Source organism: Podarcis filfolensis (assembly GCF_964270895.1).
Source record: "Podarcis filfolensis genome assembly, chromosome: 16".
NCBI lineage: Eukaryota > Metazoa > Chordata > Lepidosauria > Squamata > Lacertidae > Podarcis > Podarcis filfolensis.
Window position 1 is genome coordinate 9886273 of NC_139620.1, and position 25579 is coordinate 9911851.

A 25579-nucleotide genomic window follows, 5' to 3' on the forward strand; every position below is an offset into this window, starting at 1 on the left:
TTTCCGTGTGACTTTATCCTAACAGACCATTTTGCATAATACAAAGCACATTTCCCTCCAACGTTTATATTTTTTCTTAACAGGAGTGCAAAAGTCAGAGTGCAAAATTCAGAGGGCCGCAAATTTGAGCACAAAACTCTGAGTGCAAAGTTCAGAGGGGTGCAAATTTCAAAAGATGGCTGCTGTGTGTGTATTGTTTCAGAAAGTGTGCGTTTAGTAGATTTGCCTTTAAATGTGAACTGAATCAGGCTTCTCCCCCACCCCAACACCTGCCTCTCCCCAGCTTCCATGCGGAGAAGCAAAAGGCACGATCCAAGTTCCCATTTCAGGCAGGCAAAAGCACTCGGGGTGTAATGTAAGGCCAGTGAGAAGTGTGACCTGTGGACACTTACAAGGGCCAGTTAGAGAGGGCTGGAGGGCTGCATGCCCTCTGCCACTCAGGTGTGAGGATCCGCCACCACTAAGTGGCTTAAACACTAAGACACCTGCTGCGCTTGCAGCCAAGTATTTCTTAGAGGTGCCTCATCCGCCGAGGTCTCTACATCTTAGGAACAGTCGACAACAGACTGAAGGACAATAGCGTTTCCCCAAATAGATCTTTAACTGAAGATGAAGCGCCCACTTGGCTTTTAGAGGAGCAGAGGGTTGGTGCACAGTCAGCCAAAACAGCAGGCAGAGAACAAACATAGCTCATATATAGGAAAGGAAGAGGCAGCTTGTATGACCTGTAGGTAACCCTTGCCAGAAGCACAGGGACTTTATAGGCATATCCCCATTTTTCAGCTGTGAAATGGCATAGGGCATGGGCATTTCTCTTGATGGGGATTTTTTTGGGGGGTGTATGCCTCTCGCTGTGCTTACGGAACCTGCTGCACCCTCATGATGTTGGTATAACCTGCTCCAGGCCGCCAGCCTGTAACCACGATGACCAAGTCCTCGGACCGCAGGAAACCTCGCACCCGGCCTGGGAAGGGAGAGCGGAAGACGGGATCAGGAAAAGGAAGAAGGGTAAGGGTAAGGAGAGCCAGAAGTTCTGTTGCGAAACTGTGGGGGAGGGCAGTCATGCCCTTCCAGATCATAGAGTGCTGGATGTTCCTGTGAGACACAGCTGTGGTGTGTGTGTTGTTTTTCGACCCAAGGGTTCCACACTCTAGGGGAGAGGGTGATCTAACAGGGTTGTGCTCTTGGGCTGGCTGGATGCGGAGGAGCTGGGGAACACCCCCCCCCCAAGGGAACCCCTTGGGGAAGAAGGCTCAGAGCCAGGGGAGTGTTGCTGGGATGGCGATGACTGGCCAGAGGGAGCAGGCTGGGAGGAGGAGGTGTTCGAAGATAAAGAGGGAACGGGGTTTAGTGAGCAGGAAGATGCAGTGGCAGAGAGCGGTTCAGACTCCGAGGTAGAAGCGGAGGCTGGAGAAGAGGGGGTGGCCAGGCTGCTGAAGAAGCCAGGGGGGTCTCGCCCTCCTGCTGTGTGACCAGCTCCCTTTCTGCCTGCTCCCCCAGAACCCACAGAGAAATGAAGAGGGTGGAGGAAAGAGAGACAAGACAGTGCAGTCTTAGGCTGCTGGGGAAGGAACCCAGAGAGGGGGAGTCTTAGGGAGGAGTGGGCAGGGAGGGACCTTCGGTCCTTGCAACTGCCTCATTGGGGCAAAATCTACCGGGGTGGGTTGCTGTGACCACTAGGCCTGCACTTTTTCTTTGAATAAAGAGTTAACTTCACTGACGCCAGGTGTTTCGTTACTGAGCTACTCCTGACGCTGGCTCCTGATGGACTGAAGAAGAATGAAATGGAAAGTGAGTGGGTGGGTTTGCCTATTGCAGGATTCCACAGCAGTGTGTGTGTGTGTGTGTGTGTGTGTGTGTGTGTGTGTGCGCATGCCACCCTCTCTCTCTGCCACTGCCCAAAGGCCCCCTGACATTAGACTGGGGGCTGTACTGAGGCCACAGATTTCCCACCGCTTCCTGAAGGAGCCGTCCTCTCAAACACACCCTTCTTGCATAAGCAAGGAGTGAGTTAGGGCCGCTGCCTTTCTCTGAGGCCCTCAAAGGGGCATGCATGAGAAGCTACCATTAAACAGGCACCACATTTCCTGTTGCAGCGTCAAGTTGCAGTGTCAAGAGGGGCTTGCACCATTTGGATATCTGCCTGCAACAGAGCAGGTAAAAGGCTCCCAGGAGCCCCATCAGGGAGAAGAAAAAAATGGCAGATCTTTGGGCAGGATGGAGTGCTACAGACTCACCAATTTCGATGCCAAACTGCACTCGGCGATCAACATCATCCGCCCACACCTCCTGGGTGGCCCCACGCCACAGGACTGGGAAGATACCGCGGCTGAGGTGGGCCTGGCGGGCGACCTGCTCATCGCGGGTCACGGCGATGATGAGGGCCCGGGGACGGTAGCGGGACAGCAGCTGAGCAGACCTGAGTTGAGGAAGGGAGCAGGCGGAAGGGTGAGGGAGCAAATCTGGGAGTATTCACGGTGCAGACTCCTTATATCTGTCATTATCAACATTCAGGGTTCCTGAGTGGTCTTCACAGTTATGCTTCTACGACCATCTATCTTTTTCAGCCTGAGGGCCACATTGCCTTCGGGATGACTTTTCAAGGGCCACCTATCCTTCGTTCCTACCTGAAGGTCCAGCGCTGAGGGCCTTCTGGCGGTTCCCTCACGGCGAGAAGTGAGGTTACAGGGAACCAGGCAGAGGGCCTTCTCAGTAGTGGAACGTCCTCCCGTCAGATGTCAAAGAGATAAACAACTACACAACTTCGAGAAGACATCTGAAGGCAGCCCTTTTTCAGGAAGCTTTTAATGTCTGATGTTTTATTACGTTTTTATATTTTTCCGGAAGCTACCCATAGCGGCTGGGGCAACCAGGCCCAGACAGAGAGGTGGCCATATGGGCCACTTGGCCCGGGCCTCCAATTCCAAAGGGGGCCTCGGTCAGCATATTCACAATTGCAGGGGATGCACTGGGGCGAACAAGGAGGCGCAAAGGCAGTGGCGGCAGTGGGCGGATTCCCTGGGGCCATGGCTGGCAACATGAAAGAAAAGCTTCCCCGGCGTCTGGGGCGGGGCCTGTGATTGGCTCCGCAGAGGAGCATGGAATGGGGGGGGCACATTATCTACCTGGCCCGGGCCTCTGCCTGGCTCTGCAAGGCCCTGGGGGCAACCCAGTCAAGATGGGAGGCATATAAATAATAAAATTATTATACTATTGGGCCAGGGCAGAGGCAAAAGTGGGTGGAACAACAGGTGTAAGCTTTAATCGGAGTAGTTTTAACTATCAGTCCCTCTTCACTGCGAACTCTGGAAATTGCAGCTCTGTGAAGGGACTAGGGGGTCTCCTAACAGCCCTCTTCAAGTACAGCTCCCAGAATCCTCTGGGGGAAACAATGACTGTTTAAATTTATGGTGCGAATGTGCCATAAGTCCTAGACAGAGTAGACCCATTTAAATTAATGGATCTATGTTAGCCATGTCTATTAACTTCAATAGGTCTACTCAAAGAAGGAACACCAGGGCTGGATCTACATGGGCCTCTTTAATGTTATTAGAACGATATTAAATATATCGTTCTGAAACATCACTGGGCAGACTTGTAAAATAAAGCCTTTCTTACCTCCGTCAAAACACACTTTGCCTACTGCTAGTTGTGGGTGCTCTGCAGCGCCTTGGGTGTCGCATTTTAATAACATAATTATGAATGTTAAAAGCAGAACGTCATGTGGCCACATGGTTATCAAAGCCATTCCTTAACCCTTCCTTAACGTTAAACACCATGAGTGTAGATCTGCCCCAGGCCTCCATCTCTGCATTAAGGCAATGGGATCTGGGTTGTACAACTGGCTGCTTGACAGACAGGTTGGGGTCCCAGCCACTTCGAGCATCCCACCCTTGACCTCACCTGCCAGATGTTGTGAGGACGATAATGGCAGCTGCGCAGCACTTGAAGGAAGCCTCCACAGCGCCGATGGCTGTCACCTCCGTGGGGTCCTGGCTCAGCGGAGTCAGGCGGCGCAGCTCTTGGAAGAGCTGGTGGTGATACATGGCGGCCTCAGCCTCTCGAGCAATCTGTGCAGGAGGGACATTGACATTAATGCTGGCCCAATACTGTCTGCTCTGGCAGGCAGCATCTCAAGAGGAAGATATTCCCCATCACTCGCTGCTGGGGATGGAAGGATTTGTCCATTTCAACACTCTTCATTTCTATTCCCCCCCCCCCATCATACATTTTGCAACAATTTGCAGTTTGTTTATTTTTCACAACCCACATGGAAATTCATCAGCAGACACATTTTGTTGTGCAGTTTTGACTAATGCACACCTTCTGGCAAGCCATTTCCCCATACCTAATGCATTCTTGTATGTTATTTTCCTGAGTCTCTCCCCTCTGGTGCACACCTACCGCTAAAACATGCATTTTTGTAAACACTGCCTGGGGGAGAGAACCGCATCAAGAAATTCAGAGAAATGTGAATTTTCAAGGATGACTGTGTATCTGATTTGCATATTGTTTCAAAAAGTACAGGTTTAAATGCTGTACCAAACTGCTCCCTCGTCCCTAATTACTACCTTTGAAAACTGGAGATGCCAGAAGTTGACCCTGGTACCTTTGGCAGACCAAATACAGAGCAGGTGATCTACCCTTTGAGCTATTGCCCCATAGTGAACGTCGGGTGTCACATAACTTCCTTGCAAGGTTTATGAAAACAAAGAAGGATGAACGCTCAACGGACAGGTTGCTTTGAGCTGCCTTAGGCACATTACTATTGTATTATTATTATTATTATTATTATTATGAGCAACATCGGCTTATCTTAACATTCTGACTCATCCACCAATCCACACATGCACATAACTACATACAGGCAACGACCAATCAACGTCCATCCGATTGATGTCCAAACATGCACACACACATTGTGGAAACCCGGAAGTGGCTGGAAAAGGGGGCGGAACAGGATGGATTGGATTTATGCATGCTCCACCATCATGCGTGATGACCAAGAACACAACCCCCATACAGTCCGCACAGATATTCAAACAAGATTGACGATTATAAGACGTAAGCTCAAATGTGCAAAGGGCCGCAGTTGATTCAGACCACAGAGTAATGGGTGGAGGATGTTTATCCTTCCAAGTTCAAGTGTAAGGGTATCACAGAGCAGGGCCTGGCTGACTGGCTAGAACCAGCAGTGACTACATTATTACATGAGCACTGTTCCACAGCATTTGATATTTACACACATTCATTCGAAATAAGATGGGTTTATGAAGCAATTCTATATCCTCCCACCATGCTGATGAAGAATTCTACAAAACAGTAGTCAATATCTGGAATCACTGTTCAGTGTTGGACATCATATTTGCTGAATACACAAAGCTTCGCAGCTTTTTTTTCATTGTACAAAGTCTGGTACCTCGCTTCATTTAAAGATTTTCAGAGACTTTGAGGCTAAAGATTTCATTTTGTATTTGTAATGGTTTGAAGGAATTCTATAAAGATTGTTATTGCGTATGTACATGGTCATCGTGTTGCCTAGACATTGCTGATGTTCTCTTTGCAACACAGGGGTTTGTTTGGTTACTTATGGCTGGAACCCTGAACAGGAGCGCACTCCACACTGCAATATTTCGTTGCAGATCTCGCTTGCCACAACCACTAATTCTTAGTAGATTCTCTTATTGTTTATTGTTCTGTCATGCTCCCACCCAGCCAGCCACCCATATATATATGGGGAGAGGAAATCGAAAGGAAGAACTGAATACATACCGCATGCTGCATCCACACAGCTTCCACAGGATACGCCCCCTTGGCGGTTTCTCCAGACAGCATGATGCAGTCAGCTCCATCCAAAACTGCATTGGCCACATCGCTGGTCTCTGCCCTCGTGGGGCGGGGCTTCTTGATCATGCTCTCCAACATCTGCCCGGGAGAGAGGAAGGAGACTGTAAGCGTGTCCCTTTTCACAGGTCCCTTCATTATATGTGTTCATTCTAACATACCGTATTTTTCACTCTATAAGACACACTTTTTCCCCTCCAAAAATTAAGGGGAAATGTGTGTGTGTCTTATGGAGTGAATGCAGGCTCCTTGGCTTCAGCAAAAGCAACGTGAAGCTTCTGGGAGCTCCCGCTGCCCTCTGGAGGCTTCGCGTTGCTTTTGCTGAAGCCAGGAAAGCAGGAGGGATCGTTGCGCACCGATCCCTCTTGCTCTTCTGGCTTCGCTTTGCTGGAGAGGCGCTGCACAAGGAGAGCTGCGCAGCACCCCTTCAGCGAAGCGGGAGGAGAAATGGAAGGGGCTGTGCAGAGAGGGAGAGAATTTTTTTTTCTTGTTCTCCCCCTCTAAAACTAGGTGTGTCTTGTGGTCCGGTGCGTCCTATAGAGTGAAAAATACAGGAGCTAATTTTATTTCTATTTTGATTTTTGAAAAAGTTGTGCCAATTTTGCATTTATCAGTATTTTTTTTAATGAATAAGAACATAAGAAGAGCCTGGCTGCTAGATTAGGCCAATATTTCATTGTTCAGCAGCCTCTCTGTTTTTTACAGTGGTTGGAAGAGGCCAATGACCCATTGTGAGATAACCAAGCCTCATCTAACCAGCATGTTTAAGTCTAATTAATGCATGCAGGGGCTAAGACCATAGAGTAAGCTGTCCTGGCATGCTTAGCAAACTTTGGGAGGAACTAGATAACCAAGCTTTTGTTCCCCTCCAGTCTACCCGAGAAGCTCAGCACGTCAAGAGGTCTGAGCTGGTTGCTCCCACCTCAGACCACATGGCTCTCACAAGCCATTCTCAATTTCCTATACCAATAATTTAGGAACTTTAACCACTTTGTAACAGCTAAGTTTTAGCGCCTGTGCAACCTATTCTGAAGCACATGAATCTGACCTCTGGAAAGTTAGTAAGTAAACCATTTTTAAAACTTTCCAAGCGTGGGGAATCAGGAAATCACAAGCGCATATTTTAGAGGTCCAACAGCCTATATTTCCACACTTTACTTTGCTGCGTATTTTGCAGTTTTAAATCTCTGCTGGGGTTCTCTCAACGAAGAGGACTTGCCCCAAACTTGGATCTTGGCACCCAGGAATTCTCATTTCTCCCTATTTTTCCCTTGCAACCAATACTAGTCCAGCATCCTGTTCTCACAAAAGCCAACAAGATGTCTTTGGGAATCCTTCTTCCGCCACTTCTGATTCCCAGCATGCTGCCTCCAACATTGGAGGTGAGGTGTAAGGACCAAAGATGATGATGGATCAGGCCAATAGCCCATCTAGTCCTCATCCCTTTTTTAAAAGAATATTGAGAGCCAGAGTGAGAAGTGGTCCACTTTAAACCGCTCTTTTCTAATGGATAGAAAGGATGGTATCTGACTGAACTCCTTGTGGGTACTGCCTCATGAGGCAGCTGATTTGGACATGGAGACCCCATGTTCAGAGGCAGTCTATCCCCAGTTCCCCTGCTCTCAGCAGCTCACCTGAGTGGCGCAGATCACAGGCTTCCCTGCGCGGTTACATCGCCCAATCATCATCTTTTGAGCCAGGAAAACCTTCTCACTGGGGATTTCAATGCCCAGGTCTCCACGCGCCACCATGATGCCATCACTGGCTTCCAGGATCTCGTCAAACCTGCCAGGAAGCAAGAGAGGTTGCAATGAGGCCAAATAGAAGCGACAGCAGGGGTTATACAAGGAGGGCTCTCCTGCATGGAGAAATCTAGCTTCTCTCATAGTTGCACCATCAAGTGATATATGTAGCTCCTGAATATTCAGATTCAGACCACTGGGGGGTGTTTTATGCCAAGGTGTTTTATTCCAGGCCCCCCAGATCACCCCCTCCCCATTTAAAAAATATGCTTGCAAGTGCTCAAGGTTTTCTACAAAGTCATGAGGACTAGGAACGTGCTCCCTTTATGTAAAACGAAAGCTGCTAATTCACAGGATGGCAGATGTGCTACCAGATAGCAACCTTTGTGCTGGTTTGATTGATTTATGGATTGGTAAAGGTAAAGGTAAAGGGACCCCTGACCATTAGGTCCAGTCGTGGCCGACTCGGGGGTTGCAGCGCTCATCTCGCTTTATTGGCCGAGGGAGCCGGCGTACAGCTTCCGGGTCATGTGGTCAGCATGACTAAGCCGCTTCTGGTGAACCAGAGCAGCGCACAGAAACGCCGTTTAACTTCCGCCGGAGTGGTACCTATTTATCTACTTGCACTTTGACGTGCTTTTGAACTGCTAGGTTGTCAGGAGCAGGGACTGAGCAACGGGAACTCACCCCATAACGGGGATTCAAACCGCCAACCTTCTGATTGGCAAGCCCTAGGCTGTGTGGTTTAACCCACAGAGCCACCCACGTCCCATGGATCTGTAGAGAGGAATATAAATCTACATCATTATGTTTAAACCCTGAGAATAAGGAATACTTCACCTCTTAACAAAAATGTCCCATGTGATATGTATTTTTAAAGTGAAGATTGATCCAAGAAAGCAGGTTAATCTCCTATTCTCCCGACACACCACAGACGGCTTTATTCTGCTAGCCTAAAATACGCTGGAAATTGGCTCAGGGGCAGAAATCTAACCCATGAGACTGTCTATGGCAGGGGTGTGGAGCCCCTTTTGGCCCAAGGGCCACATTCCCTTCCAGGTGTTCTGATGGGGGCCACATTCCAGTGGTGGGCGGGGCCAGAAGCAAAAGTGGGCGGGGCAACAAATGTTTATTCCCACATCTTTTTCTATTTTCTATCCAGGCAAGCAAGAAAGAGTATCAGAGTTCAAGGGCAATTTTCAGCCAGGCAAAATCACCCAAGGAGGGAACACAGCAGGGCAAGTGAGGGGTTGTGGCCTGAGGAGAGTCTTAAGGCCCAGATACAGAGGCCTGGAGGGCTGCACCTCCAGTCTACGGGGCCAGGAAAACATAGAAGCTGGAAATTACTTTTTGACTCCCTCGTGGTTTTCGATCTTGCTGATGATCTTGATGTTGCGGCCTTGCTCTCCCAGAACCTTCCGGATGGCAGCCACATCGCTGGCCTTGCGGATGAAGGAGGCGAAAACGATGTCGACGCCCTGCTGCAAGCCGAACTGCAGGTCCTGGATGTCCCGCTGGGAGACCGCCGGCAGGTCCACCTCGGCCCCCGGCAGATTCACCCCCTTGTGGCTGCACAGCATCCCACCATTCTCCACCTCAGTGATGCAGCCGTTGGGGCCTGTGAGGCGGGGTCAGACAAAGAAGGCTCATACCAGGACTGAATAAATCACTCAATCTCTGTATCATGATCAATAACCAGTAGTCCAAAAGAAACTCTGTACGAAGACCTACACTGGTTCCCAGTACGTTTCCGAGCACAATAAGTGTTGGTGCTGACCTTTAAAGCCCTAAACAGCCTCGGCCCAGTATACCTGAAGGAGTGTCTCCACCCCCATCATTCTGCCTGGACGCTGAGGCCCAGTGCTGAGGGCCTTCTGGAGGTTCCCTCGCTGCGAGAAGCCAAGTTACAGGGAACCAGGCAGAGGGCCTTCTCGGTAGTGGCGCCCGCCCTGTGGAACGCCCTCCCATCAGATGTCAAGGAAATAAAAAACTATCTAACTTTTAGAAGACATCTGAAGGCAGCCCTGTTTAGGGAAGTTTTTAATATTTGATGTTTTAGTGTGTTTTTAATATTTTAATATTAATATTAATAATAATATTTATTTTTATTATTATTATACAAAACAATGCTGAACAGAGAACCATAACACACTCCCTGGTTCTGTTGGCCCCCCAAAATGGAGGTTTTGCTGAAATTCCCCCTGGACGCTGTTTGAATTCCGGACGTTACAAGGAAACTCCGGAAGTATGGCAACCCTAACTTTATGCAACTACCTCAATTGCTGATTCTGGGAACAAGGATCTGCTGCCCAGTAGCCACTATATCGGAGGTGTCCAAATTTTTTTCCAAGAGGGCCAGATTTGATGAAGTGAAGGGCCGTGAGGGCCAACGAAAGGACCAACCAAAGTTGCTGAACTTTTTTCAGGTTTGAGGTTATTGAGCTTTTTTATGATTTTACCCCAGAATTGTTGAGCCTTTTTTTTAGGGCTGAAGTTGTTGAGGGTTTTTTTACCCCAGCAAACAAACTGCCACAGGGGCCCGATTAAACCGACCAGCAGGTCGGATTAATAATAATAATAAAAATTTATTTATACCCCGCCCTCCCTGGCCAGACCCGGGCTCAGGGTGGCTAACACCAGTAAAATTACAATTAAAAAAACCCCAGTTTAAAATACAGGTTAAAATAGAATTTAAAATGCAACCCCGTTTTAATAATAGCCCATAGATCAAAACCATAAGGGGAGGGAAACATAAGGGTCAGACTGAGTCCAAACCAAAGGCCAGGCGGAACAGCTCTGTCTTGCAGGCCCTGCGGAAAGATGTCAAGTCCCACAGGGCCCTAGTCTCTTGTGACAGAGTTCCACCAAGTCAGGGCCAGTACTGAAAAGGCCCTGGCCCTAGTTGAGAGCAATCTAACCACCTTGTGACTTGGGGCCTCCAAAATGTTGTCATTTGTGGACCTTAAGGTCCTCCGCGGGGCATACCAGGAGAGGCGGTCCCTGAAACAGACTTTGGACATGCCCACAGGCCTTATCAGGGAGGGTGCTGTCCAGGGTGCTGAATTAGCAGGAGCGGCCAGCAGAGACAGGTGTCACTGCACACCTGGCCTCCTGGGAAGGAGAGAGGTGAGAAGGGAAGCACCACACAGGTGCAACTGCAGAGCAAACCCAATGCTCCCAACAGTGCAACCACACAGAGACAGCCTCTCTGCCGCCTCGCCTTCCCTCTACTGGCAAGCAGCCGTGATGCTGCTGCTGGGATGCCAGGTACCTATCCCCACCTAACTCGATAATGATATGTGGCTGGATAATGATATAATAATAATAATTTATTATTTATACTCCGCCCATCTGGCTGAGTTTCCCCAGCCACTCTGGGTGGCTCCCAATCGAGTGTTAAAAACAATACAGCATTAAATATTAAAAACTTCCCTAAACAGGGCTGCCTTCAGATGTCTTCTAAAGATAAGCTGGTTGCTTATTTCCTTCACATCTGAAGGGGAGGGTGTTCCACAGAGAGGGCGCCACTACCGAGAAGGCCCTCTGCCTGGTTCCCTGTAACCTCACTTCTCGCAATGAGGGAACAGTCAGAAGGCCCTCGGCACTGGATCTCCGTGTCTGGGCTGAACGATGGGGGTGGAGACGCTCCTTCAGGTATACAGGATGAGGAGGAGTGGTGGAAACTGCCTGACCAAGAGCCCCCCTAGGGGAAGCGCAGAGGGAAATGATTTGGATCCTGGTGGTGGGAAACCTGCTACAACCCAGAGCAGTGGAAGAGCTTGGAAGTACTGGAGGCTGGGAGCTTGGAGGAGGATGAAGAGGAGGAGGAAACAGGGAGGTTCCCCAGCAGGGAAGAGATGGGAATCAGACTTGGCCGCTCCACCACAGAGCCACCCTGACAGCTTTTTCTGCAAGCCCCCACTCCCAGAACAAGGCGTCTATTGCACTTTACAGAGCAGAGAGCCTGGCAGAAACAGAGATTGTCCCACAGGGAGATTAGGCTGGCCTCGACCAGAGCCAGGGCTTTTTCAGCTGTGGTCCCGATCTGGTGGAACGCTCTGTCACAAGAGACTGGGGCCCTTCGGGACTGGACTTCTTTCCACAGGGCCTGCAAGACAGAGCTGTTCCACCAGGCCTTTGGCCAAGGCACAGTCTGACCCCCTCCTTCAGTAATCCTCACAGAACTCTAGCCCAATGGTTGCCATTAATTTGATTTTGAATTGATTGATTTTAGAATGCTGTGTTACTTTTATTGTTGTTAGCCGCTCTGAGGAGCCTGGCTTCAGCTATGGAGGGTGGGATATAAATAAAATATTATTATTATTATTATTATTATTATTATTATTATTATTATTACTCGGGCTTGCCATAGGGAGGGGCCTGACACAGAGGGATAAGGAGTGGAGGGGGGAGTTACAAGCCAGTCCGCTCAACTGCTTCATCTACACAAGAGCAACACTTAGGAGTCTCTGTGTGTTCCCTGTTCTGCTTGCCTCATAAAGAAACTAACTGTAAGTTAGCCGGTGTTTACTATCTTTCTCTGATCTGCGAATGCCCTGTTCTCCTTGGCTACTTCCTGACACCACTGGCCACTCCTGGACAGGAGGTGCCAGGCTGAGGCATAAGAAAGATGGAGACCAAAGATATGTAACCACTTGAAAGAAACAATTAGGCCTAGGATTAAAATGGAATTAAATTTATAAATAAGAAAATGTACGATAAGGAAAGCTATGTAATATGATTAGGACTGTGATATGGTCTTTTGAAACACTGATATTGGAAACTGCTACATACTAAGAAATTCGGATGGAAGAGATTCGAGGAAGTCAAATACTATGTCTTTGAAGATGGATGGCACTTAATTTTAATTAATTAAGTGGTAATACGCTGTATGTATCTTTTTTCTTTTTTCTCTTTTTCTCCTATTTTTTGTTTGTCTTTATTATTGTTAATCTTTTCTTTTTTATTATGTTTATTTACTGAAAATAATAAATATTATTTGGGGAAAAAGAAAGATGGAGACCACCCACCTCAGCAGTGAGAGGCGAAAGCGTGGGCTTCCAAACCGCAGAAAGGGGAGAAGCATACGTACGGATTTCCTTGACCAGCAAGGAGATGAGGCCGTCGTCAATGAAGATCCGTCCTCCGACTTTGATGACTTTGGGCAAGTTGACATAATCCAGCCAGACGGTGTTCTGGTCGCAGCACTCCCGGAAGGCTGGGTCTGTCGTAACCACCACCCGCGATCCTTTCACCAGTTCCACTTCTTGGTCCACGCCCTGCAGAAGGAGGCCACACCCACGTGAGGAGTTATTTCTTAAGAACAAAGGGAACACCTTTGACTTTTAAAGCTCTATGCGGCCTAGGACCCATGTACCTACAGGACCGCCTCTCCTGATATGCCCCACAGACGACCTTAAGGTCCACAAATGACAACACCTTGGAGGTCCCAAGTCGCAAGGTGGTTAGATTGGTCTCAACTAGGGCCAGGGCCTTTTCAGTACTGGCCCCGACTTGGTGGAATGCTCTGTCACAAGAGACTAGGGCCCTGCGGGACTTGACATCTTTCTGCAGGGCCTGCAAGACAGAGCTGTTCCGCCTGGCCTTTGGTTTTGACTCAGTCTGACCCTTATGTTTCCCTCCCCTTATGGTTTTGATCTTTGGGCTACTATTAAAATGAGGTTGTATTTTAAATTATATTTTAACCTGTATTTTAAATTGGTTTTTTTATTATTCTATTGTAATTTTACTGGTGTTAGCTGCCCTAAGCCCGGCTCCAGCCAGGGAGGGCGGGATATAAATAAAAAATTATTACTACTACTACTCCTATTAAACTATTGATTAGGGCTGCAATTTTTAATTTCGGAACCAGCTGCTTTTGCTCTGCTGTTAGGGTGCTCCAGGGATTCAGGCAGGGAATACTTCCAGCCCTGTCTGGAGTCATTGGGGATTGAACTTGGGGACTTCTGCATGCAGAGCAGAATGGCAGGGACTGGCTGGATGAGTAGTGGTGCCGCCTGCCCAATAGCCCCCCAGGGAGGACACAGAAGAAGAAGATTTAGACCCCGGCTGTCATGAATGAGCCAGCTTCCAGGGAAAGTTTGCAACCAACTGCTAGTGAAGGGAATAGCCAGGAAGAGAGAGGGTTAACTGCAAGACAGGAATGTCAACTGATAGCAGAGTGGTGGAGAGTCAGCCGGCAGCTTGCCAGCACACCAGCACACCAGCAAAGGAAAAAATGCGGGGGCTAGAAAGCAGCTCAGAGAGCAGGAAGGACCGCGGAAGTACTGTTTCAGAGAATGAGGAAGGGGTGGGAGCTGACCCCCTTAGTCCAAGGTCTAGGCGTATGGGGGGGTCTTCAAGACAGAATACGTCACAAGAGGAAGTTCGGCTGTTTCTGGTCTCTCTAGAAACACCCTCCTTAGAAGGGACATCTTTGATTTATAGGTGGACGGCTGTGATGGCCGCTCCAGTGAACTCTGTTTTTGCAATAAATCTTCTTCTTAATTAACTACGCCCGTTTGTTATCAAGACTCCCTGTCACTGGGTCATGGTGGTGGGACACTGGGGAACAGTCTGGGGAAGGGACAAGCTGGGAGGTGCTAGAAGGAGCAGGAGTTTTGAGAGATTAATGGGGGTCAGGAGGAGGAGGCCCTTCCGGGACAGAGCTGGAGGCTGAGTCTCAGTGTGAGCGCAGACTCAGAGAGAGTGAGGTCAAAGGTTGCCCCTGATACCCAGCGGCAGGGCAGTCCCAGTCCTGCTGGCTCACCTCCCTCTCTGACACCCCACCTGAGGAGAGTCCTGCACGTTGCTGAGCAACAGGCCAGACAGGAATAATAATAATAATATTAATTTATTATTTATACCCCACCCATCTGGCTGGGCTTCCCCAGCCACACTGGGCGGCTTCCAACAAAATATTAAAATACAGTAATGCATCAAACATTAAAAGCTTCCCTAAACAGGGCTGCCTTCAGATGTCTTCTAAAAGTCTGCTAGTTGTTGTTCTCTTTGATATCTGGTGGGAGGGCGTTCCACATGGCAGGTGCCACTACCGAGAAGGCCCTCTGCCTGGTTCCCTGTAACAGCCTAGTCTGTTATAACCAAGACAACCAACTGGCAAACATGTATTTCATGGGGCAACTACCCAAATATTGAACCATTCATTCCCAATCTTACCCCTTTGACCACACCGGTGCGGATCTCCGGGCCTTTGGTATCCAGGGCAATGGCCACCGGTCGGTAGAAGAGCGGGTTGGAGGCAAAACTCTCCGTTGCTTTCCGGATATTCACAATGGATCCTGCATGGTACTGAAAGAGAACACAGTGGTGGTGGTGGTGGGGAGTCAGTGGATCCTTTCCTCATTCACTGAAGAAGGGGGAATCTGACTTCAGAGTTGCGGCACCCAACCCCTGAGCACAGAGCCCAAGGTGTAGAGACGGATGTGGAGCTGGATCTGAGTCAGGGCTCAGAGATGGAGAGGAGGGGGGCCAAGAGGCACAGGTGGGTCAGGCTGGTGAAGAATCACAGGGGTCATCCTCTCCTTCTGCTGCAAACTTCCCTTTCCCCCAGTTTCCCAGAACCAGAAGAGGCATGAAAAGGGTGGAGGACAGTTTGGCTTTGCACAGACACAGTCTCCAATTGTTTGCTTAGGCAGCTGTAGGGAGATGAGGACTCTCAATCTCAGCAACTGCTGTGGGAATGTTCAGGGATGCAGGAGAGGATATATTGTCTGGTTATATCCTTATCCAACTTGTGTTAACAAGTTCCACAATTTCAGCAGAGTAACATTCCCTTCTTTTAAATTTGCAGCGGATGTGTTTTGCTCAGGCTCGCGAAAGCCTCTATAATAACTGTTCTGGTATTTTCCCCTTATTCCTTCATAAAAGATAAGACACAACACAGTCTTCTATAAAAGTATAAAAAGAGTTTACTCACATTCTGTTCACAGTCAGATCTCAGAAGGCAGACTTAGCTGAATGTAGTAACATACACTTGGAATCTATCTCATAAGAAGACAGTCCCTTTGTCCTCTCTTGGCTGGAAGCCAAAAGGGCATATTTGGCTTAGTAGATGTTGTTTCTTCGATGCATGTGGTGAAAGAGAGAGAGAAGGCTGCCCTGCCCTGTGCTTTTGTCATTACCTGCACAGGTGAGACCACACCCACCTCTAGTCACATGCAGAGGAAGTCTGTCCCAGCCCAGAAGGAAACAGGAAGTTTTCCTGCTGGCTGGACAAACATTCCTCCCCATGTGCAAACATGTTCACTCTAGGAATGTTGTACTTGACTGCTCTTGTGTTTCACATCCTACAACTGCTTCATGAGGGCAATACCTGCCAGGGATGAGTTGCTGTGCTCATTAGGCCTGACACTGTTTTTGCTAATAAAGAGTTAACTCCAACTAGCTTGGTGTGATTTACTGCTGGCTCGCTCCTGTCAAGGAGGGAGTCTGGAGGCCAAGGCCTAAAATGCCTCAGTCCATGTCCTAGATTTGTTGGTGCAAGTGGCTCAACTCGGAGCTGTCCATTGGTCCAGGAACCTTCAGCTTTCCCTGTGGGATCCGGCATCGGACCAGGACATGACACCCCACCCTCTTGGGGAAGGAAATGGCTTAATACTCAATACCTCATGCGAGCCGTGCGAAAAGTTCAGCCGTGCAATGTTCATTCCAGCCTTGATCATCTCACGGAGCATTTCCACCGAGCGGGAAGCAGGGCCTGAAAGAGGAGACGGGGAGCATTGGGTCACTGGGACAAAGAACCGTATTGACACATCCTCCCTCAGCTCTTGTACCCAATGTCACCAAGCCAGTGGCTAAAGTAAAGGTAAAGGGACCCCTGACCATTAGGTCCAGTCGCGGATGACTCTGGGGTTGCGGCACTCATCTCGCTTTATTGGCCGAGGGAGCTGGTGTACAGCTTCCGGGTCATGTGGCCAGCATGACTAAGCCGCTTCTGGCGAACCAGAGCAGCGCACGGAAATGCCGTTTACCTTCCTGCCGGAGTGGTACCTATTTATCTACTTGTACTTTGACGTGCTTTCGAAGTGCTAGGTGGGCAGGAGCTGGGACCGAACGATGGGAGCTCACCTCATCGTGGGGATTCGAACCGCCGACCTTCTGATCAGCAAGCCCTAGGCTTTGTGGTTTAACCCACAGCACCACCCGCGTCCCTAGCCAGTGGCTACATCCTGTCAAATGACCCAACTCAGTCTTTAACAGGAATCGTTCATTTTCCCCAAACGCCCCAGGGGAAGTGGGGGTGCTATGTGTGCACATAAGTACACAGGGACCACCTTTCTGGCTGAATATCCTGTTTCCAACAGAGGGCAGCCAAATGCTGCCAGGAAGCTCACAGGCAAGCCATGAACCCTGTTTCCCTTTCTCCAATAATCCTCATTCTCTGATTTGCTGCCTCTAGCTATGGACTTTCCATTTTGCTGTGCTGGTTAACATTCCTCTTCTGCCTCCTCTTCTATCATCAATTGGTCCGATTTTTCGCTTAGAGCACCGCCACAGTTTGTCGCAGTAAATTCCAGGAGTTAGGGGTGTGTTGCGTGCGGAGGTATTTATTTTTGATCACAAGGAATCTTGCCCCCCTCCCCTTAAATGAAAAACGGAAGAGCATAACATAAGAAAATAAGAGCCTGTTGGAAGAGGCCAGAGAGACATCTCGCCCAGCATCCTGTTCTCACAGTGGCCAACCAGAAGCTTGTGGGAAACCTGGAAGCAGGATTCGAACACAAGACCACTCTCCCCTCCTGCAGGGTCCAGCAAGTAGTATTCAGAAGCATTAGAAGGCAGAGCATGGGCATCATGGCTAGCAGCCATTGCTATCTATCTGTCTGTCTGCCTATCTGCCTATCATCTATCTACAGTATCTATCTATCTATCATCTATCTATCTATCTATCATCTATCTATCTATCTATCTATCTATCTATCTATCATCTACCTATCATCTATCTATATCTATATCTATATCTATATCTATATCTATATCTATATCTATATCTATATATGTCTGTCTGTCATCTATCTATCTATCATCTATCTATCATCTATCTATCATCTATCTCTATCTATATCTGTCTGTCTGTCTGTCTATCATCTATCTATCTATCTATCATATATCTATCATCTATCTATCTATCTATCATCTATCTATCTATTCTGCATCAAAATAACACACATTTCGCAACAATAAACAATCAGCTTTAAACTCTGATAAATTCAACACACACACATATTTCTCATCCCTCCAGCATAATTTATCCTACTGTTTCCTATGTTGCAAAAGTGTTTTTAAATTTGTTAATCCCTGGGAGGGATGATTCCTTATGCAGCAGACCAAACCTGACACTAAATACAGTAGAACTTCGGTTTTCGATAGTCTCAGAATTGAACGTTTCAGCTTTTGAATGCTGAAAACCCAGAAGTAACTGCTTCAGTTTTCAAATGATTTTTTGAAGCCGAACATGCCATGTGGCTTCTGTTTGGAGTTTCCCTATTGTTACTGAGGCTTCCATACTGAGTTCTTGATTTCTGAACGTTTCGGAAGTCGAACGGTCTTCCAGAACGGATTACGTTTGAAAACCGAGGTTCCACTGTACTATAGAAATTTTATTGAGCTTGTGAGATTTCAACAGGCCTGGTGCATGTACACCCAATCCTATATTCACAATTTGCTAGAATTCACTAGATTCCCTGCAGTGCTTCTGCAGGGCGGGTGAGAAGCACGTCAGCTATGGAGCGATGTCATACCAATGGTGCAGACGATTCCTGTGCTGCGGGCGGCGATGGGCTCCGAGTCGATGTCCAGCAGGCAGAGGTGTTCCAGGAAGGTGTCCGCCATGGACGCCGGCAGCTGGTGCTTCTGGAAGAAAGCAGTGCCCAGCTCCTGGGTGAGGCTGGCCATGTCGTCTGGGAGAATCGAGACGCTACCTGCGTGCAGGGGTGGGGGAAGGAAGAATCACTCCTGAATGCAAGCTCTGGGCAGGAAGGCAGACGGACGCGTCACGGCAGCACTTGCAGATCACGGCGCAGCCTCATGGTCAGAGCATGATGCGCTCTCCACACCCACCTCCGTTCCATCTGCTGGAGAGGCCCGGCCAGCAGCCCCTTCTACCCGTCCCTTCCTCCCCAGGCCTAGCCCAGACGCACCCTCCATCTTCACACGCTTCCCTCTCAAAGCTTCCCGGCTTCGCTCCAGGCCCAGGTAGACTCAGCCCCGACCGCCAGGCCTCCAGGCCTCCCCTCACCCAGCCACCCCACCCCTCTCCCTGGTTAAAGAGTTACCAGCTCGGTTCTAAGTCCACAATATCCACTCGGTGGTTGGTATACAAAGCCAGCAATTGCTCCCCATTATTATTGCTATTGGGACGCGGGTGGCGCTGTGGGTTAAACCACAGAGCCTAGGACTTGCCAATCAGAAGGCTGGTGGTTCAAATCCCCACGACGGGGTGAGCTCCCGTTGCTCAGTCCCTGCTCCTGCCAACCTAGCAGTTCGAAAGAACATCAAAGTGCAAGTAGATAAATAGGTACCGCTCTGGTGGGAAGGTAAACGCCGTTTCCGTGTGCTGCTCTGGTTCGCCAGAAGCGGCTTAGTCATGCTGGCCACATGACCCAGAAGCTGTACGCCGGCTCCCTCGGCCAATAAAGCGAGATGAGCGCCGCAACCCCAGAGTTGGTCACGACTGGACCTAATGATCCGGGGTCCCTTTACTTTTACTATTATTGCTGTTATTATCAGGTTCCAGCGGATTGAGCTGAGGAGACTGATTGCGGGTCCAACAGCCAAGAAGGTGGTTTCTGTGCATGCTCTAGAGGGAACTGAGGGGCAGATGGGGCCTGGCAGCCTGTGGCTCCTAGACAGTGCTATTTTTCCACAAAAAGAGGTGTCAGAACTGACCATAAACACCTCCCTCTTTCTCTCAGCCCACCTGAGAGGTGCTGGAATTGAGTTCTGGTGAGTTCCAGCTGGGGGGGGAAAGCCCTGCTCCTAGAAGCTGTTGGCATGCGACAGGAACCACACCCCGGGAACGGCTTCGACTGGCCGGCTAAACCAAGTGAGGGCAGCCAATGGGTCTCAAACCCTTGGTGAGTTAGGGAAGGTGGGGATCATCAACCTGGGATGGGAGCCCACCTAGGAGAAGGAAAACTCTGATCCTAAACCTCTCCTGCCTTGTGGGATGTCTTCGGGAGAAGAAAGAGCTCAGGAATTAACCTTACACAAATCCAGAGTGGACTCCCTAAGACAGTTGGATGACGCCTTGCACATCTCCTTTTGGCAATTCCTGCAGCCAAGATGGCGCCAAATGTGTTGCTCTGCTTTCCTTTGGACCACATCAGCGATGCTAAGAAGGGGGTCTTGTCATCTGGGCAGCCCAGGACCTCCATACACACTGCCTAGGCTTCCACCCATGAGAGCTCTCTTCAGTGCTGCTATTGCAGAGGTTTGATTTCACCCCCAGAGGCATACTCCATTGTCTTTTGAGACAGACAGATGCCAACAATAGCCTATTTTATTATTATTATCCAGTGCTTCCAGACTGCAGCTTATTTTGGGGGGTGAGGTCAATCAAATACAGTGGTACCTCGGATTAAGTACTTAATTCATTCTGGAGGTCCGTTCTTAACCTGAAACTGTTCTTAACCTGAAGCACCACTTTAGCTAATGGGGCCTCCTGTTGCCGCCGCGCCCCTGGAGCACGATTTCTGTTCTCATCCTGAAGCAAAGTTCTTAACCCGAGGTACTATTTCTGGGTTAGTGGAGTCTGTAACCTGAAGCGTCTGTAACCCGAAGCGTATGTACCCCGAGGTACCACTGCACTGGCTTAATGCAAGGGAAGGCCCATTGCTCAGTGGTAGAGCATTGCCTGGTGTGCAGAAGGTTCCAGGTTCAATCCCCGGCCTCTCCAGCTAGGGTTGGGGGAGATTCCCTGCCTGAAACCCTGGAGAGCTGCTGCCAGTCAGTGCAGACAGCTCTGAGCTAGATGGACCTATCTTTTGACTCAGCTTCCTATGTTCCGTCATGCTTTCGACGCTGCTTAGCGCTCTTGCGCAGTAAACCCACCCTTCCCAGACTTTTTGCAAGCGGTGAAAAATAACAGCATACACTAACACAGCCGTACCACGGAAGTCGAACGGAATCCGTTCCGGAAGTCCGTTCAACTTCTGAAACGTTCGGAAACCAAAGCGTGGCTTCTGATTAGCCGCAGAAGCCCCGTTGGACGTTCGGAAACCAGAACGCTCACTTCCAATTTTGGATTGTTTGGGAGCAGGAATATTCAACTCCCAAGGCGTTCAGGAGCCAAGGTACGACTGTACTGGCATTGCCCCACACAGTGCCGGGAAATAAATAAATATCGGATTCTTTCAGAAAGTGCGAATTATGCAGATTTGCCTTTCGGTGCAAATCAAATTCCCCGCCCACAGCTAGTCATGGAAGGCTGAGCTATTTCTCTTCACATTGCTGCATTTTTTCACCACCAGGGAGGGAGAGAAATATCTGTGGGATTTTCCAGCTACCGTATTTTTCCATTCTATAAGACGCACCAGACCACAAGACACACCTAGTTTTTGGAGGAGGAAAACAAGGAAAAAAATATTCTAGCTGCGCAGCCTGCATTCGCTCCATAAGACACACACACACATTTCCCCTTACTTTTTAGGAGGGAAAAAGTGAGTTTTATAGAGCAAAAAATACGGTACCTTCGCCAACCTTGGGTGCTTGGGCATTACATTTTAGACCTGTGAAAGGGGAGCCGCTATTTGCTCCCTGATGACTCAGGCACAAAATATCCTGGGCCCAGCCCTGAGCTGCTGTTGCCTAAAGGCCTAAGCTGCCTTCTACAGATACAGATTGGACCTGGCATCTTCAAATATCTTCAGCTGTCGCAGGGAAGAGGGAGCAAGCTTGTTCTCTCCTGCTCCTCTGGAGGTCAGGACTAAAACCAATGGCTTTAAGCTACAAGAAAGGAGATTCTGACTATGCATAAAGGGAAAACCTTTTTGACAGTCAGAGCTGTTTGATCATGGAAAAGGTCTCCCTCGGGAGGTTGTGGACTCTCCTTCCTCTGAGGTTTCTAAAGCAGTGGTTAGATGGCCATCTGTCCTGGATGCTTTAGCTGAGATTCCTGCATTGCAAGTGGTTGGACTCCATGATCCCTGAGGTCCCTTCCAAATTCCATGATTCTATACATGCTAAGCATGCGTTCTCCCCCACTGAGTTATGGTCCTTCCTGCCCTTGTGGTTCTGAATTAAACAGGAACTCGGAAGCCACGTTAGACAGACTCAGTTGGTCTATCTAGCTCAGAACGAGCTACATTGATGGGCAGTGGCTGTCCAGAGTTTCAGGCAGGGAAGAAGAGGAGTTTGGATTTGATATCCCGCTTTATCACTACCCTAAGGAGTCCCAAAGCGGCTAACATTCTCCTTTCCCTTCCTCCCCCACAACAAACACTCTGTGAGGTGAGTGGGGCTGAGAGACTTCAGAGAAGTGTGACTGGCCCAAGGTCACCCAGCAGCTGCATGTGGAGGAGCGGGGAAGCGAACCCAGTTCACCAGATTACGAGTCCACCGCTCTGAACCACTACACCACACTGCCAAGCCATACCTTGCGACGATGGAGATCTTTATGCAAAGCAGATGCTCTACCCCAAAACTTTTTCAGCAGGGGGCCGGTCCACTGTCCCTCAGACCTTGTGGGGGGCCGGACTATATTTTGGGAAAAAAATAATGAACGAATTCCTATGCCCCACAAATAACCCTATGCTCCACATTCCTATGCCCCACAAAGATGCATTTGAAATAAAAGTGCACGTTCTACTCATGTAAGAACATGCTGATTCCCAGACCATCCGTGGGCCAGATTTAGAAGGCGACTGGGCTGGATCTGACCCCCGGGCCTTAGTTTGCCTACCCATGCTCTTCCCCCACTGAGCTGCCCAAAAGTAGAATAGGCCTGGGGCAACCTCCTCTGGAGATAAGAGCATCTCCTGCACATTCCCTGCCTCCGGACAACACCCCTGCAGGCCGACTGTGAGGCCTTGCAAGGGCCGAGGACCAAAGCAGGGCGGGAGAGACATTGTATACCCACCCTCCTTGCTGTTTCCTCCTTCAGCTTTTTTTCTGGCCTCTGCTCGCAGCTGCAGGGAGAACAAGGAAGAGAGGCTGTTTGGCTTGCGACGGCTTTAGGCCAGCCCCTTCAAAGTGGGGAGGCCTTCAGCCCAGCAGCAAAACCGGCAGCCACACCCTGCTGGAGACTGCGCCAAACAACCAGGCCTCACGTCCTTCCTGAAAGGCTGCTTTTTTTTCTGGCCCCAGGGCTAGATCTCAAGATTCCCGGCTGCCCCACGACAGCGGCAGCAGTTGCAACAGTTCCTCCTGTGTTTGCAACCGGCACGCCTCTGAATTTTGCAGTGCCTTTCTCTTGCAGAGTAGTGTGTACAATAACACATGGGAGTAAGGAAATCAGAGCATACGTAAGTTAAAATAGAAGGGGGTGTATTACATTAGAGGAAACGGCTTTGCCAAAAAGCATATTAGGGAAATTTGCATTAAAGATATGGAGATGAATTTTGCACTAAATTGTCGGTTGACTTTCACGAAGATTCTTTGTTTTAAAGAAGAATATTGCAGAATGACCTGGAAATCTGAAGACCCGAACCTGAGGCTGGAAAAGTGAGAAAATGAGAGGAACTGGAACTACAGCGCCCAGAATCCTTTGGGGGAAAGTCATGATGGTTTGAAGTGGCATCGTAGTGCTTAAAAGGCATAGTATGAATGCAGTCTAAATGGCTCGAGTAGATTCATCTTCACCACAGCTTATTCTGGGAAAGCTGCAGAGGACACACAAGTACAGTAGGAAGGGAAAAGGCACACACACAGCATTCTATATGACTGAGTTGGTAGCTTCTTGGCTCATAAATTGCCCCCCCCCTGCCCCTAATTTCCTCTATTACATGGGTAGGCAAACTAAGGCCCGGGGGCCGGATCCGGCCCAGTCGCCTTCTAAATCCAGCCCACAGATGGTCCAGGAATCAGCGTGTTTTTACATGAGAAGAATGTGTCCTTTTATTTAAAATGCATCTCTGGGTTATTTGTGGGGCACAGGAATTTGTTTATTCGCCCCCCAATCAAAATATAGTCCGGCCCCCCACAAGGTCTGAGGGACAGTGGACCGGCCCCCTGCGGAAAAAGTTTGCTGACCCCTGTTTTATCAGATACAAACAATGGCACCAACTTGGGATTATGGGTGCGCAGTGGTGCATGTAATGCGACGTCACGATATCACATGACATCACACACCCTGTGAGGCCTCAAACATGACCTCCGCTCTTCCAAAAGTCGTGTCTGAGGCCCTGCAGGGTGGGTGCTGGGCACCCACAACAAAAAATTGTGGGTGCCCTGGCCCCCAGGAGTTGGTGCCAGGGGATGCAAATATGTTAAATAATCACAGCTTCCCCCAAAGAATCCTGGGAGATGTGGTTTGTTATGGTGCTGAGATCCCCGTTCCCCTCACAGAGCCCCTAGTTCCCTGGGAAGAGGTTTTAATTGTTAAACCACTTTGGGAACTGTAGCTGTAGAGAGGGGACTAAAGCCTCCTAGCAATTCTCAGCATCCTTAACAAACTTCAGTTCCCATAATACTTTTTTGGGTGGGGAGCCATGACTGTTTAAAGTGGTATCATAGGGCTTTAAATGTATGGTGTGACTGCAGTGGCGTAGCGTGGGTTGTCAGCACCCGGGGCAAGGCAAGTAATTTGCGCCCCCTAACCCATGAATTTGCGCCCCCTAACCCGTGGATTTGCCCTAACCCCCAGATGTTGCGCCTGGTGCGGCTGGCCCCCCCCTGCACCCCCTACGCTACGCCACTGTGTGACTGTGGCCTCAGGAAGCCTTAAATTTATTCCATCAGCGAACTGCTGCTCCCTCTTGTGGTTGAAGCTTAAAGAGATTTCTTTCTTCCCCTCACCCCACCAAAACCATTTCTAGTCTACAGCTGGAGACCCCTCCCATACCCCCGCCTTATTAGCTGAGCACAAGGAGGTGTGGAAGAGAAATTTGGTTTGCTTTGCAATTTCCTATGAGCACCTCTAGGAACCGCAAACAAACTGAAGCTCAACTGCCCTTCTCTAAATTTCACAGTGCAATTCTCCTGCCATAGAATGCATACGAAAGGCGTAGGTTAGGTTAAAGCCTGCACATAAATTCCATATATTAGCGAAAATGACATACAAAATGCATTACACTAGGGGGAATTGCTTTTTTCAATTATGCATGTGAGAGGAGACGTTTGCTCTAAAATGCTGGCGAATTTTTGTCAGGATCTTTGAAAAGAAAAGAAAAGCAATCTGAAAATGTTGCGAACTCTGAATTTAAGGCCATATACACATTTCTAAATTCAGTTTTGCCTAATATACACATTTCTGCAAAGCATTTTTTTCTAATACAATACATTTTTGTATATTACTTTCATTACCGTAATGCATTTTTATGCACATTTAGCCCTTAAGTATGCATTATTGAATACAACTGAATTTGCAATACTCAGAAGAGTGCAAAATCTTCAAGGATAGCTCATGTTTTCTGTCCAATTATTGCAGGGGTGCCCAAACTTTTTTCAAAGAGAGCCAGATTTTATGAAGTGAGTTGAGTTGTTGAGCTTTTTTAGGATTGAGGTTGTTGAGTTTTTGGGGAGATTTGACCCCAATTTGTTGTTGTTGTTTAGTCGTTTAGTCATGTCTGACTCTTCGTGACCCCATGGACCAGAGCACGCCTCCCGCAGTTTGGTCAGACTCATGTTTGTAGCTTCGAGAACACTGTCCAACCATCTCGTCCTCTGTCGTCCCCTTCTCCTTGTGCCCCCCATCTTTCCCAACATCAGGGTCTTTTCCAGGGAGTCTTCTCTTCTCATGAGGTGGCCAAAGTATTGGCGTCTCAGCTTCAGGATCTGTCCTTCCAGTGAGCACTCAGGGCTGATTTCCTTCA

At 48.9% G+C, this 25579-nt stretch overlaps 1 protein-coding gene across 2 annotated transcripts; it reads right to left on the reverse strand.

Annotated features, from left to right (window-relative positions):
* Positions 1 to 582: 582 nt before the first annotated feature.
* PKLR (pyruvate kinase L/R) lies at positions 583 to 23039 on the reverse strand. Of its 2 annotated transcripts, none has more exons than XM_083591262.1 (11): positions 22687 to 23039; positions 18350 to 18529; positions 16214 to 16305; positions 14766 to 14897; positions 12679 to 12865; positions 8934 to 9204; positions 7479 to 7629; positions 5773 to 5925; positions 3904 to 4070; positions 2238 to 2419; positions 583 to 964 (listed from the first exon to the last, which is right to left on the reverse strand). In XM_083591262.1, exons 2-11 carry the CDS (start codon positions 18501 to 18503, stop codon positions 858 to 860), a joined length of 1596 nt encoding a protein of 531 aa, XP_083447388.1. In that variant the 5' UTR covers positions 18504 to 18529; positions 22687 to 23039; the 3' UTR covers positions 583 to 857. The 2 variants fall into 2 exon arrangements, with proteins under 2 accessions (XP_083447388.1, XP_083447387.1); XM_083591261.1 differs by lacking the exon at positions 22687 to 23039 and adding an exon at positions 18749 to 18863.
* Positions 23040 to 25579: the final 2540 nt, after the last annotated feature.